Source organism: Nansenia antarctica (assembly GCF_963989245.1).
Source record: "Nansenia antarctica genome assembly, chromosome: 3".
NCBI lineage: Eukaryota > Metazoa > Chordata > Actinopteri > Argentiniformes > Microstomatidae > Nansenia > Nansenia antarctica.
This window is the reverse complement of record NC_137688.1, coordinates 43,387,344-43,403,747: the sequence shown is the minus strand read 5'-3', so window position 1 is coordinate 43,403,747 and position 16,404 is coordinate 43,387,344. Positions and strand designations below refer to the sequence as shown.

At 43.0% G+C, this 16,404-nt stretch overlaps 1 protein-coding gene across 1 annotated transcript in view; it reads left to right on the top strand.

The window, feature by feature from the left end:
- The window catches only part of nlk2 (nemo-like kinase, type 2), a 55,882-nt gene extending 46,301 nt beyond the window's left edge, over positions 1-9,581 (top strand). The window contains exons 8-11 of the mRNA XM_080525261.1: positions 3,283-3,369; positions 7,267-7,465; positions 8,416-8,509; positions 9,000-9,581. Of these exons, the coding sequence (XP_080381387.1) occupies positions 3,283-3,369; positions 7,267-7,465; positions 8,416-8,509; positions 9,000-9,054 (435 nt within the window). The 3' untranslated portion in view covers positions 9,055-9,581. The remainder of the gene's footprint in view (positions 1-3,282; positions 3,370-7,266; positions 7,466-8,415; positions 8,510-8,999) is intronic.
- Positions 9,582-16,404: the final 6,823 nt, after the last annotated feature.

Here is a 16,404-nt window from a genome sequence, read left to right as displayed (position 1 = left end):
CAGTGGAAGGGCTTGTCCACTTGTCCTCGCCATGCTTCCTCTTGTGCATCTCTCTGCCCCCCCCCCATCCTGACTGTGGCTTTGGAAGGCTTTGTTGCTGCCTGACACCATGATGTACAACGTGTTTGTCTTGCCCTGCATCGGGTTGGCGGTGGGAGGAGGGTGGAGCAGGGTGCACTGTCTGTCTGGCCTTGTTCTGAAGCCACTCCAGCCTTGTATTGGAACCACATCGGCGGCCTCTGTACATTTCCACAAGTTAATGTTGTCGGATCAAGTGCTACAAAACACACATTTACAAACTCTGCAATTCTGTCTGTGTGTGTTGTAGATTCACACGTTTCATGTGTTGCCATGTAAAACGGCCATGTCTTTCTCCCCACACCACACAGGAAGCCCAGTGCGGTGTTGCTCTGAGTCAAGTCCCCCCCCCCCCGTCCTACAACAAGGGGAGAGAACAGAGCAGAGGGCTTCTCGTAAGCCAGGAAGAAACTGGTCGCTAATCTCTGTTGTTCATTTCCCCTCCTCCCCCTCTGTGGCGTCTGTTTAGGCTGTGGGTTCCTTTGTCGAACTGAAACATGCAAAACTTCGGCGCTGCGTAGGAGATATATCATTTCATTTAGTTCAGCGACAAGTGAATACAGTGTTTGGTCGGACATGATCCGTTTAATTAACTTTCTCATGAAAGGAATAATCAGCATTTTCAGAGTAGAATGTTATTACGCTATGCAGCCTATTGTCTCTAGTTGTATTAAACCTTGACAGGTCCATTGCCTGTACTGTCTTACTTAATGACTTTGTATTGTATGTTTGTTCTCTTTCTAGAGGTTTAATGAATCACTTTGCTTCGAGGAGACGTGCAATGTCAATAGAAGCAGCTCTCTGAAGGAGATACGCTCATCTGATGTGTGGAGATATCATGTTAGAGGCCTGGCTGGTAGACAAACAATCCTGGCCTTCGGCTCGTTGGTCCTTGACAAGCTGGCCTGATGTTCAGAACCTGGCTGGTTCCAACAACAGGGCCTCAAGGCAGGGATAGATGCCATCACGTTGGTTGGCCTGTTCAAGCAGCAGGGAGAGAAGCTCATAATCCTCTGTTGAACTACTCTCAACAACCATTGAAGAAGAAGAACAACAACAACAACGACAACAAATACAAATAATAACCCTTCTGGAACGTATATGTGACCACTGAACCTAAAAGTGATCTTTTTTTTGATTGACATGAATAGATTGTGTTTCTTCCATTTACTGACGCGAATGAGAATGTGCTACTGCCATCTCAGTTCAACAGCATTTAATGCTATTTCATGCTGTCCATTTCTCCCTCCCAGTTTGGGCTATTGTGGCCACCGTACCCTGGTCTTGTACTGTTTGCTTCTCGCCACAGAGCACTGTCTGTTTGTCAGCATACTGTGGTTCGGCAGTGCCCTGTCTCGTGGGAACAAAGTTGACTTGAATGTTCTATTGTATTGTTGTATTGTTCAAACCTGTAAGGTTCTTCAAAACTTGACCTGGGGCTACTGTCGTAATTGTCATGATCTATGACACACTGTGACATCTCTCTCTCCATCCCTCCCCCCCCCCCCCACCAGTCTCTCTCTAGCTCTCCCTTTTTTGCACCTTTTCTCTCTCTCTCTCCTTCTCTCCTCCTTCTCTCTCCCCCTCTTTTATGTCGTCCCTCAGCCATTGCAGAGTTTATTTAGCATGTCTTCGCTCTGCTAGTGTCTGGATAAAAGGAGTCTCCAGTCGTGTTCAGTTTCACTTTCTAGCGCAACATTTTCTCGGGCCTTCTTCCTGAACATTCTACACATGCTTGTTTGTGAGTGATGGGTGACACTAGGGATGTCTGAAATGTCGGTTATGTCACCAGTCTCTCTGAGTCATCATTTTGTTTAATTTGTCTATTTGCATCATGGGGCCAGGAGAGGAACCAGGCCCAGCCCAGCCTCCCCCCTCATCCCCTGCTAATCCCTGGCTAATGCATACTAATACTACTGTGCACCGCCACGCTCCCCGTTCAACCTAGGGCCTCCGCACGCACGCACGCATGCACACACACACACACACACAGCAGACCCTAACAACACACACAGCTGTAAAACACACACACACACACACACACACACACACAAAACATACTACTGAGTTAAGTGCAAATTACTTTCTGAGGACTGAGAACTTGGGTCCACTTTTAATTATCACTTTGAGTTCTCACATGTCGAATTTCAACACCGTCTATAGGGAAGGAAGAACACACACACACACACACACACACACACACACACACACACACACGTCTAGAGAAAAGGTGAACACTCCACATCCATTGTTCTTCTAGCAGCTGTGAAAGCAACTCCCTCTCTCTGTTTGATGGGGGTGTAAAGGGGAAGAGCAGCAGTGTGTTCTGCTGTGACAAAAAGTCATCTCCTCCTGATGACCATGAATCACCAGCCTGGGCTTGCATCTGCTCGAGCCGGTGAAATCTAATCAGGAAAAACAAACGATTACCGGTGGGCTTTTTCAATCAACTTTGAGAGAGAGAGACAGACAGAGGGAGAGAGAGAGAGAGAGAGAGAGAGAGAAAAATAATTAGAGAGTAAAAATAACTCTCTCATTGTTCTTTTTCGGCCCACCTCCTGGACGAGATAAGCAGCACACAAGCTATCATTTTGCAGATCCCCTCTGTGGCAGGTGGTGTGAGAGATGTTTGGAGTGAGAGCTGCTGTTAAATCATTGGCTGTGGTTTGCCTTGATGGCCCAGATAACATGCAGGCTCTCACAGGCTTGTAGCATCCCTCTCAGCGTGAAGTCGGAAAACAATTTGTTGGGATTGCGATCAGTATTGGCTGTTCAAAGGTTCAGTGCCTACCAGACCTGTAAATCCAGTTTCTTTGGTTGGGTAGCCAGCCGTTACACTTTCCGTAAATACCACAAATTTCACACTTGAAGCTTCTTGTTGGGGATTGTTGTCTTGAAACGTCCTTGTACACACTGATGTTACGTTTCTCCGGATCCAAAGTATCTTGAATGAAACATCTGTTTTCTATAGTGTTTTACAAGTGTATTCCTCTTGAACTGAGAAAGGTAGTCAATACTCGGTATCATTGAAATGTCATTAAACACTTAATTCCTCTCGACAGCTTGTTTTTCCATAAAGCTTATAAATGTGTACACTGTGTTATTTGACCATGGCAAGAACGGTACTGAAAAAGCAAACGGAAGTCAATGGGTCAAATTCACCCAGTATCTTACGCCCTTGTATGTCACTTCCTCTCTCTGCAGCCATCACTTCCTGTCCTGTACACCCTGTCCAGTCAGGCCACCCACGAAGCGGTCCATCTCCTGTGCAGGATGCTGGTGTTCGATCCGGTGAGTGAAAAATGATGAAACATATTTTCCAAATAACGTTTGAATGGATTGCAGATCAGTGTGCTTCTCGTGCTTTGGCCTCTGCTTACATCCGGTTTGTCAGAGAGTGCCCCACTTTGGAATTGGAATGAATAGCATACACTCAAGTTAAAATGTAACCAACGTCCAGACAGTGGCCATCTTGATTATATTATATATATATATACTGTATATATATATATATATATATATAAGCTAACGGAAGACAGATAGATGGTAACCCTAGATGGCGATGCTCAAGTCTTTAATCAACAATCCTGTTTGGATGGAATGATGTGAGCTGTGCTGGCAGAGTTTCACCTCTGGTCAGTGGCCAGTCCAAGATGAGGGAGGGAGGGAAGGGGTGGGTGGGTGGGTGTGAGTGAGGGAGGGAGTGAGGTTCAGACATGTACACACTCCCCCACCCCACTAAAGGGACACCTCCTTGACTCCACCGAGGTGAACTGGAAAGTGCTGATATTCAAGATAGCTGGCTGCCCCCCCCCATCTATCCAGGAAAGGAGGGATGACTAGAGGCTAACAGGGGAGGTGATTTATGGCGTCTGTGAGGCTCCCAGCGGCGCCGGGCACCACCTGCACCGTGGAAGTCATTTGATGGCCATGTTAGAAAAGGACAAAATGGCTGTGTCGTCAAAATTGATGAGCAAGCAGAGATGTTTTGTTTTTTGTTTTTTTCATAAAAAAAAAAAAGTCATAGTTAAAGGTAGACACTCAGGGGGCGGGTGAGTTACATTGGCAGTAGATTAGATTCATTTGACAATCAAACGATGCGTAAAGCTGCTCTGCTCAGATTTATGGTTAAAAGGTATGGACAAGCGTCATGTTTACTTTATAGACAAGTACAGTGTACGCCTATCCTTCGCAGCGTGGCCAGAGAGCGACAGTGACCCTGTACCCGTATATAAAGTAAACACGTCGCTGTCCGTGAGAGAGCCCTCTCGCCGTGTCCCGTGACCTGTGACGACATCCTCCATGTGATGAATCAGGCCGAGGGCTCAGGGCTTATCTGCTGACTGTGCAACCAAAGGGAGGCTAAGTGAACTTTACCATGTCACTGACCCACATGTTGACTCACCCATATACACTCCGGAGATGATTAAAACAAAACAGTCTGGTAGGGTTGTCCTGGATCCATGGGTTCTCCCCTGTATGTGTGTGTGAGTGTGTGTGGAGTGTGTGTTGCAGAGGTTTCTGTGCAGGAGGAATTTGACACCCACCATCTGATTTTTTTTTTTTTTGGGGTGGTCCTCTGTGGCTCTGTTGGTAGCATGGTGCTTACAGAGCTTAGGTTGGAGGGTTTGAGTCCTGCTGGGGCCGTATACTGAAAAAAGTATGCACTCACTGTAGTGTAACTCGCTTTGGATAAAGGTATCAGCTAAATGGCATATGTTATTGTACTTAGAATAGAAAGAGATCAGTATCTGTGCATCAATGTAGTTTCATCTGTGAGAAATAAACTAAACGATTGCACCAAAATGTCAGATGTTGTATTGAAGAGAGACATAAATAATGTCATACTTGATTCACCTAATCATGGCATGGGCAGTGCCATCTACTGGACATACGCTGGTACTATCACACTGTATAATTGGACATAAAACACACAACTTCAATGACTTTATACCTTTGGACAGGGCAACCTCCAGATTACCAGATTAACCTGAAATAGATAATGAAGAAACGAAAGTGCAAGCCTCAGCTTCATATTACTTGTCAGCGAAAGAGAACTGATATTCCGTACTGACAGATAAAATCTTCTCTTTGACCATTTTGGATTGCTCATGTCTTCATTATCAGGTAGGAGTCTGGTCCAAATTAGATTTGGGGTTTATAATTCTATTGGATTATCATATGAATCATATGAATCCCACACTAATGAAAAAGGCCAATTTGCGGAACGATCAATTAGATTATTTGTCCTGGATGAAACTATATTTCTACAAAATAATGATAATGATTTCAGAACAATCTGAGATGGTTGGTGGTTATGGCTTTTTGATCTGACATGGAATGCACGTATACTTTTTTAGAAGGCATTGCTTACCAAATTTGATACATTAAAATGAATATGGCATGGCTTGAATCAACTCTACCATGTATGTTTTATCATACAAATGGCAACAATTTAACGTCTGTGTGTGTGTGTGTGTGTGTGCGCGTGCGTGTGCGTGGCGTGTGCGTGTGTTTGTGTCTGCTAGAACCCCTTGCTGTAAGCGGGCAGTGCTGACGGCCCCCTCGGTGCGTAGTGTTTATGGGCCGTGCGGGCCTGCCAGGGGAAATAAGATGAGCGTGGTAATGATTGTGAAGCTCTGTCACAAACGGATTAGTGGAAACTCAAGTATGGTAATGACGTGGGGAAATGCATTTGACTAATGGGGTCCTGTGTAGGAGATGAGCAGACCTTTCTGATGTCTTTATCAAGACTGGAGTACCAGTAGTGTCTCTATCCTCATTTCACAAACCATACCCTGTCAAGTAGAGTGTCGCTGATGTTCAGTCAAGTATCCAACTGATTCATTTCATGCGAGAACCTGGTATTCATAGTTGACAGTGGAACTGGATGTCTGAGAGGGTTGCCTCATATTTATTTATTTTCAGAGTGGCGCAGTCCCACTCATATTTTTCCTTTTATTTGACAGAGATAGTGAAGACAGACAGGAAAGTAAGAAGAAGAAGGGAGAGAGGGCATGTCAGCAGGGCATGGGCTGGATTCGAACCCATGCCGACATGGGCGTGTGCACTGTAGATCACGGTGCTAGACCACTGGACCACCACAGGGTTGCCTAGTCTAGAAATGTGGTTCTGTTCTGTGCAGAGCTCTTTTTCAGTAAGTGCTGAGATGAATGATTAAGCTACTATTCAAACCCAGATGTAAAACATCTCTCTCTCTAATTTTCAAAATGATGTCAACCAATTGATATAAGATTGTAGTCTACATCCAATATACAGCACACTTATGGCTTGTTCCTACTATATGACGGACAGGGTGGGAGTTAGAGCTCTGTGGCATCTTTTTACTCAACAACACTTGATTTTGTTAATCTGGAGATTATTTCTATCCCACTTTAACTGAGACAGTTTAGGTGACCACATCACAATGACATATTTTATCTTAAATTGTCATTATTTCATTCTAATATAATTGCATTTTTATATCGTACATTCATACACAATTCATAGAAAAGTAACATCAAAAACATTGTGTTTGAAATGCGTTTCAACTACCAGTGGGACACTTTAGAAATGGTGGAATAAACAAGCCGCTTATTGGTTATTTAACTTATTTCGGCCTACACAAACCTTCTAATTCCTTGGTAATGCACACCTCAATAAGCTTGTGAGGTGGCTCCCACAGTATTAGGCCTACTGTATTTTTGACCCAACACACGCTTTAGACCTACCGTATAGTGAAAGTTCCATCCCAAACTATTATGCGGCCCCTTTCAGCAAAGAGAATCGAGACTTTTAACTTGAAAATATACAAGACAGGTCTCTCCAGTTGTCGTTACTTCCTGTTTTTGTTACTGCTTGGTCTTATGAGCTTCAACCCTTTCTGATGGTCGTTACCTTCATGGTTTGTTTTGTTAATGGTGGGATGACATTGACACAACTCGTAATGTAATATTGTATTTCAGAGTTGTAAAACAAGATTTGTATTTATTATCAAAGGCGTAATTGTTCCTCCGTAATCATAACAGAGGGATTGTATTTGCAGAAAGTTGATTACAAAGCAGTTTTTACAGCGCTGATTTTACATCAGTGCTTGATGTTTTACATGTGGGGTTATTTGCGATCTTAACATTACGTTCATTCAAACGATTTGGCAGCTGTCACACTCCATACTTTCACCCCCCTCAGTTGAAGCGGATCTCGGCAAAGGATGCCCTGGCCCACCCTTATCTGGATGAGGGCCGGCTGCGCTACCACACCTGCATGTGCAAGTGCTGCTACACCACTTCCTCCGGACGGGTCTACACCAGCGATTTCGAGCCTGTCACCAACCCCAAATTCGACGACAGCTTTGAGAAGAACCTGACCTCCGTGCGGCAGGTCAAAGGTGAGTTCATACCCCAGCCAGCAGGGGGCAGATTGGTGCAAGGGACTGCACTGTGAAGTCAGATATGTGTAAACAGGCATTTTTTAATGTCTTAATTGAATTCCATCATGCCAAGGGACCATGTGCAGATAATGCCCCTGTGGGTTAGTCACACCCCTAATAGAGCTGGTACTTTAATTTACTTAGCTCTCTCTCTCTTTATCTCCCTTACTCTCTCTCCCTCATGCCTCGACCCTCTCCCCTCTCTCTATTTCTTTCTCATGTGCATACCCTCTCTCTTCCATCTCTCTCACTCTGTCCCATCCCCCTCCTCCCTCCCCTCGCACATGCTCTCTCTTTTCCTTTCTCTCTCTCTCTCTTTCTCTCTCTCTCTGCGGGTAGGCCCAGATCAGTGGTGGCCTGTTCTGTCAGCAGGTATTAGAGAGGTTGTCGGCTAAAAGCAGGCTTACTCTGGAGAAGGCTCAAAATAAACCTGGCCTTCCTCCCCCCTCCCACCCTTCATCCACATGGTCCTTATTTCCACTGAGAGATTAGCCACCCCAGTGGTAGCCAAACTGCCGGCTAACTCCAAGCTGTTTAAGGGAGGCTGCACTGTGGAACACCCACAACTAAGTCTCTATAAGGGCCTCTGTCCCTAAACAACTCACAACCGTACATACGTTATACATACTGACAGAGGTTCTTTGGATTAGAATTGAAATTGGCAAATTATGACTGAACTGTTAAGCTGTTGGGGGGGGGGGCTTTATACACTACAGGGCCTTCTCACACTCTCCTTTCTGACACGGTTACGGGGACGCTGACCCAACGTGAACAACGGTGTGATGCGATGGGCTTATCTTGCACTGACAACCATTTTTTGTTTAAAATACAAAAACAAACATCGCAGGGCACAGGGGCCAAAAACATCTTTGACTGACTCTGACATCTCGTGTCTTTGTCCTCAACAGAGATCATCCACCAGTTCATCCTGGAACAGCAGAAGGGGAACCGAGTACCGCTCTGCATCAACCCCCAGTCAGCTGCGTTCAAGAGCTTCATCAGGTGAGACGCCCCCTGGTGGTGGGGTTGGTGTGTTCAACTGCTTGCCCCCGCACACACATGGACACATGCTTCCTGACCATGAAACAGTCTGTCCCATTGGCTAGCTTCCACAACCTGTTTATTGGCAACCAATAAAAAGTGTTTCTTTTTTCATGCAGTTGTTAATTACCCTAAAACATCTGATTTGTGAGTTTTGCTCCGACTTCAAGCCAGCCAGGCAATGTGCTGAGTTATTGGGGATGTTTCAGTGCATTAGTTAATTGGACCAGCAAATAGTCGTATTCCCCGCATCCCAATCCTACACCCTTTTCCCTGAAGTGTGCACTTATGCACTACCCCACGTGGATTTGAACGCGTCATTTGGGGTTAAACATGGCCTCTCACATCAATCATGCTTTTTATGTTTTTTGATGTTGGGGAGTGCACAAGCGATGCAGCAGTGAGTGACCATTCCATTCCATCTCTCCCTTTCCCTCTTTTCTCTCTACAGTTCCACGGTGGCCCAGCCCTCAGAGATGCCTCCGTCCCCCCTGGTGTGGGAATAGCTGCTGTCATGCCCCCCCCCCCCCCCCCTTCCCTCTGCCAACCCCCCCTGCCCACACACTGGACTACTGAGGACAAGAACCTATCCCCCAACTTGTGTAGCATTTCACTGGAGTCTAGGACTAGCAATGTGGACTGTGTGTGTACTGTAATACAAACTAATGAAGTTTATTTTTTATTTTTTAAAAGAACCAACCACTGCTGACTGGTAATGGAGGGGACACTAGGGGGCGCCATGTATGCAAGGGTATGAACGCACTGCTCTGTAGGTGTGAAGTGGGACATGGATGTGTGTGCGCGCACGCAAACACAAACATACACACACACACACACACACACACACACACACACACACACACACACACACACATGCATACGTACAGCATGCAGAGCTGGTAAAGGGCCCCCCCTTGTGGACTTGAGGTTGTGTGTAAAGGCAGGAATTAGGTTGCAAGCTACAGAGTGCTCTGGTATTCTATGCTTCCCATCCTAGAAGGCTATGCACAGCTCACACCCACTTCCATACATACATGCATCATTTGTCATCATTTATTTATTATGGGAGAAAGGGGGTCCGGAGCGTTTTTTTTTTTAATATATAGCACGAGATTGAAAACAGTGTACCTACTCACGCCAGCCACCCCATCCCATGAACCATAGCGTTTCAACTGTTAAGAGTTACTGCTTTTTATTTATTTGTGGTGTACTGTTAAACAGTATAGTCAGCAGGTTTGTTTGTTCATTTTGTTCAATTTGTTCTTGCTCTTTTTGCTGTTGTATGCTCTCTCTGCCCCCTGGTTTCGAAGTCACTATTTGTGGAGGGATGAGTGCTCTCACTGAGTGTGCGTCCTGGGTGCAATATATAGTGAGACCCCCCCCCCCCCACACACACACACACACACACACAAACACACCCTCAGACACATACCCTCAGACACACACACACACACACACACACACACACACAAGCATGTGGAAATCTGATGTTGTATTAGCTTAGTAAGCCATGGTACCCACATACCCCATTCCATAAAATACAGTTTAATAGTATAAGAGGACAGAGAGACAGTAGTTTAGGGTACATATAGTAGTGAAGTTGTGGTATGCAGCACAGAGTGGATGTGTGCTGACTAGAAGACCATTCAGACGTTATCCAGTGTTTCTCTGGAAGCTTGGAAGGACTGAACTCCTGTTTGCCTGCACTTGAACATACAATACCATAAGAAAACTGGCATAGAGTATGAGGGCCAATTCCCCTCTGGTTCCCATGTCTGATTGATTTGTAGTCCTACCCTATCTGTCCTCATTCTGACAATATAGCTACCTTGGAAACGGACAGATAAGCTGAACATAAGAGAAGCCAAAACCAAAAGAATTAAAATTATTTAAAGGAGGAAACAAAACAAAGATTTTAAGAGACAAAGAGATGATTGATGATACAAGGGGATGATCAGTGTTGCCATTCCTGGGAAAGGTTTGTTTATTCCGTAAGAGTTCCAACCATAAGTTTGTGTGTGCGAATATACAGTACTGTATGCACATGCTTTCATGTGCACGAGTATGTTTAACCAACTATATCAGTGGCTTATATAAGTCAATGCTTTGGGGAGAGGGACACCACCATATCAGGGGAATAGGGAGATACAAGAGAATGATTCTCTTCAATTAAGTCGTTGATGAAGTCATTGTGAAGCCCAATCCCCGTTGCTATGTTTTATCATCACACACACACACACACACACACACACACACACACACACACACACGTGCGTATACACTCACCCCCATCTGTCTGCATCCACTAAAAGAAAACCTCTAAGAAAAGCAACTATTTAATATATTTTTGGATTATTATTTTGTATTTTTTCTCTTAAAATTCTATGACATGCTTTCCCATGATCCACATAATATGAAAATAAGTGAATAACAAATAGATTTAAACAAAATCAACAATGGAGGAAAACCCCACAAAAAACAAAGAAATGAAAACAATACTGCTGTACAGAAGGTGTATTAGCCTGCACATTTTTAGGGCTGTGAATTTTATTTTATTTTTGAGACTTGCATATAAATGTACATATTTTCTTTCTTTTTTCCCATTTTTTTCCTCCCCCTGCACTAGAATGTGTAGAAGACAAAATAATCCAAAACAAAAAATTATGAAAAAAACACATAACCAATTATGTTAATTGTGTCTTGTGTGTACTGCAGAGCTGTGGATATATCGAAGTAGAAGCCTTTTTGTTTATTATTATTATTACAATAATTATTATTATTATTTCTTCTACCTTAGAGAAACAATTTAATATTGTGTGTATATGTATATAAAGGATTCACAATGTTGGTCTCTACCTCTTTGAGCTCAATGACTTGGTTTGTTTACCTCCACAAGTTTATAATTTAATGTGGAGAATAAAAAAACTTGAATGTCCCTTCCAACTTTTGTATTGAAATAATTTTAAAAAGTGCTCGCTTTTTTTCCACCCATTTGAAAAACAAATTCACCCCATTTCAAATTTGCCAGAGGTGGGATCCTATCAGATCTTTGCATTAAAAACATACGCTATTGATAGCCAAGGGATTCCTGACTGTTAGTTGACTTTGAGTAATATATTTGATAGGTTATAACCCCCACTTTGCCTCCCTGTATAAAATATTGGTTTGGAGATGGTAGTTTTCAAGAGATTTTATGTTGGAATGAAGTACAGAAACCCACTGATGCTAATTTTGGATGTGTACAAATAACAAAGCAGACAGAAACATGGTGTGTGCTGTGAGAAAGACTAACTTGAACTGCAACTGATGTTGGACAAAATTTGGATAGGTACTACTTGTGCTGTCACATGTTTTTATAAGCATTTGAAGTTTATACTCAGAGGTAATGTAATTTGAATACAATTTACAATATATATATATGAAGCTCTGCTTTCCAGGACCTTAAAGCCAAGATGAAGTTGAGGGACCGGAATTGACTCCTCGGATCTGTTCAAGTGTATGTTGGGAAAAATGTCCGGTCTCTATCGAAAAAGTGTAAATTTGAAGTACAGTGGTGAAACTCATTAAATGTGACATTTAAAGAACATACATTCTATGGCTCTTATTCCTTCTTCTTTCCAAATGCCATATACATTAAATGGTTACTTTGTGTGTATGTTTGATACTGCCCTGTCGGGACATGCATGCAGTTTTTGCAAGGGCATAGTTTGTGTGTATGTTTGATTACACATTTACATTTACATTTTTGGCATTTAGCAGACGCCTTATTCCAAAGCAACTTACAATCAATTACACAATGTTTGATTCTACCCCACTGATGTCATTATAGCATGAGATTTCCTGACACCATCTGGAAGCTGTATGCTTTAAGAGTCAACAATGTTGTTATTATACAGGTATGTCATGTCTTCATGATACCACTCAGGGACATCATTAGAGAGCACAACGTATGTTTCCACAGCTATGCCGATGACACACAACTGTTCATTTCTGATGAACCAAATGATACTTCAGCTATAAACTCCATTACGAACTGCCTTCGTGTGACTACCGGAACACCAATGATGTTGACGACATTGCTGCGGGTCTTTTTTATACAACTTTTTGAATATACCCTAGAGAAGGATGACAAGCTAGCTGATATTGCTAAGGGTATACCTAAAAATGCCAGGTACACCTCTAAGGTTATTCAAAACAAGATAATTGAAACACTGGCAAACATGGTTCTTGGAGAGGTCAGGAAAAGGTATGCAAACGCTGACTGCTGGGTTTTGCATAAAAAGTGACGGGACTAGGGACAGATGTAATGTTGAGAATTTGTCCATAATGATTCGGTTTGTATGTGATTCCATGCCAGAGGAGCATCTGATTGGGTTGCTTGACTTAAATCAACTTGATGCTGAGTACATGTCCACTGAAATATTGAGACATATTTCTAATGCTGGTTACAGTGCTGACAACATAGTTAGCCAGTGTTATGATGGAGCATCGGTGAATACAAAGTGGTGCGCAAGCATTGCTCCAAAAGAAGCTTGCTAGATATATTCCATATATCCACTGTTATAACCACCAGTTACACTTAGTGGTTGTGCATGCCATGCAGGGTGAGCCATTGTGCCAAAAAGTTTATCGACCTCTCTAGTCCCCTGTATAAATTCTTCCGTCACCAGTATGTGTCACAAAAGCATGATGCTCCTTGTCTCAAAAGACTGCTTGAAATTCGCTGGACAAGCCATTATGATGTGACAAGGTGCATTGTTGAGAATGAAGACCGTCTTCTCACTATCCTGTCAGAGATCTCAGAGGATGAGGATGCCATAGTTGATTTGTGCACTGAGGCATCAGGCCTTTTAATTCAAATTAAGAGACATCATTTCTTTCAGATTGGCACATTTCTAGTGCGGACGCTTGGTGTCTTGAAACAGTCTCAGTCTGTTGATATGTGCACTGCTTGTTGTGAGGTTGTTGGTGCATCACTGGAATCCTTAAAAGACATCCGTAAAGATGATTGGACAGAGCTTTCTCAGGCAGCTGCTGAGGATGATTCACTTCCCCTAAAGAGAAGGAGAACATTGAGTAAACACCTTGGGGAAAGTGTTGTGCTCTCAACTGTGGGTCATACTGATTCTGATGATCCCTCCATCACCCCCAGTCAGTCTCTGAAAAGATCCCTACTCAACATCCTTGACAGGGCCATTTCAGAAATGGAAAACAGATTTTCCAAGAAGAATGTAGACCTAATGACAGCCATATCCAGTCTCATACCCAAATCTAGTGCATTTCTAGATGATTCCACCTTGTTGCGCCCTCTGCATGTGCTTGCTGCTGGCACTGCGGCAGACGATGTGAGTCTGAAAAATGAAATTCTTGTTGCCAAACCAATGTTGGTCAAGAAATGTCCAAATGAAACAGACCTGTCAACTGTGTGTAAACACCTGCAGGAGTATAAGGAAGCTTTTCCTGTGTTGCATAAATAACAGCCCTAGTAATTGGTGTGTCTTCAGCGTCATGTGAGAGTTCCTTCTCTACACTGTCACAAGTCCTAACCCCCTATCGTCGCACCATGTTACATGAAAGAAAGAGGAATTTGGTCATCTTGGCCCATGAGAAATCAATAACAAATACCATAGACATGGAAAAATGTGTTAGAATCTTTGCCAAGGGCAACAGGAGACTCATGTTGTAGATAAAAAGACTGATGTGATAGATAAACAGGAGACATGATAAATAAAAACAGGACACTGATGTGATAAATAAAAGAGACTGATGTGATTAATAAAAACAGGCGACCGAGGTGATTTAAAAAAACTAAAACTAGAACAAAAAAAAACATATATATGTTACGGTACATGTGGGAAAAAGGTTTATGTCAGCATTTCCTGGCACATGCCAGCATAAACCGTCGACTTGGTACATGCCGGCATGTCCCGGAAATAAGATATAATAAAATTAAATAATAAAATGAGAAATAACTCAACGGTAGAACGAGCGATTGTCCAATCAGAATCGAGTATTTTAGAGAGCCGTGTCATAGCCTAAATAATAAAGAGAGCATTACAGTGATCTCTGAATCCATGACATAACCTGCCCTATCAACTGTTTTAAGCAGAATAAACACATAATAATATTTGACAAGCATTTATCCCATTAGAAAAAAGATTTTTTTGATTTTTATAAAAAAGGAAATAGGCTCATTGCTTAAGATATGGAATGGAGGGCTATTATTGTGTGTGCTACAGTAGCCTATTTAGTTTAAGTAGTTTAGTTTATTAGTTTATTATATCGAGGATAATCCAAATACATGAACCATATAAAATACAGTAAAAAAGGCAGTGTTAGCCTAGTCGGCTAATTTTCAGCTGAAGTCCCCGGCCAGTTGCAACATCCTGAAAAGTAACGTCATTAGTTAAAATAAAACATTTCAATATTCTAAGAACACGTGGCTGAGACAAGGTACCCCAACATCACACTTGACAAAAAACACAAGTAAGCAAGCTGAGGTGATTGCAAGCGCAACAAACACCACATACACACTTATGGGGGCAGCGACATTTCAAGCACATAGAAGCCACAGGACAATTACAGGCCACACAACATTAAGCACTTACAAACAGCAATACATTAAACAAAACAAAACATACAAAAAAGGCATTATGGAGAGGCAGCACAGAGAGGGATTAATGAGGACAAGTATAGTTCTTTGTCAGACAGGCTTTCATGTGTGTTGTGAAGGTGGAGTATGTACCGTAAGTCTTTGAGTTGGTTGGGTAGTGAGTTCCAGTTTTCTATTGCTATCACTGAGAAGGATTGTTTACTGAAGGTGCTTTTCCTGAATGGAACTATAAGGTCGCCACGAGAGGTGCTTCTGGTGGGCCGTAAGCTGTGGTCACGCTGGTTTATGAAAGAGTTAAGCGGGGGAGGAGCTTTGTTATGCAGAATTTTATGGATGAGACAGATGTTTTTGTATTTGATGGTGTCTTCCCAGCTAAGGTATTTACATTTGTCTAGGATGGTACAGTAGTGTGTGCTGTTGGGCTTCTGGTCCATGACCTTAAGGGTCCGCTTGTATAGGGTGGCTAATGGCTTTAGGGAAGTGCTGTATGCATGGCCCCAGCTTGTCAAACATATTATGTGAGGTGCGACATAATTGATGCGTCCATATATAGTCTGGCAGAACTCATGGTCAGTGAGCTTCTGATGTACCTGAAGTTTGCCAGGCCAAACTTCACCCTACCAGACACTTTCTTGATGTGCTCTTTGAAAGTCAGGTTTGAATCAATGATGATCCCTAAATATTTGAACGACGGAACTATACTAATGTTTTGCCCTGAAATTGTTATGTTTGCCGTGGTCATATTGTGCTGTTCGGAGAAGAACATTCCTACAGTTTTATTAACGTTGAGCTGGAGACAAGAGCTGTTGAGCCATTTTGGTGACCTTTTCCATAGCAGAGCTAAGTTTGGCAGCTGCCAGGTGTTTGTTCTTGTCATGCACATGTAAAACGGTGTCATCAGCGTACATTTGTACATGCACTTCTGAGCAGACAGATGGTAGGTCGTTGATATATAGGCTAAACAAGAGTGGGCCAAGTATGGAGCCTTGTGGTACCCCGGTGCAAGACATGATGGTAGGTGAGCGCTGATTGTTTATCTGGACTAGCTGATTTCTGTCACTGAGATATGAGTCCAACCATTTAAGGGCTGATGGCAAGAAGTTAAAGGCAGACAGCTTGGTGATAAGGACCTGGTGATTGACTGTGTCGAAGGCTATTACTTATGCCATGCCAAAGGGATAAACTGTTTAATAATCTGGGGAAACTGGCATCGTGGATTAAACCTGAGGTTACAAGTCTAGGT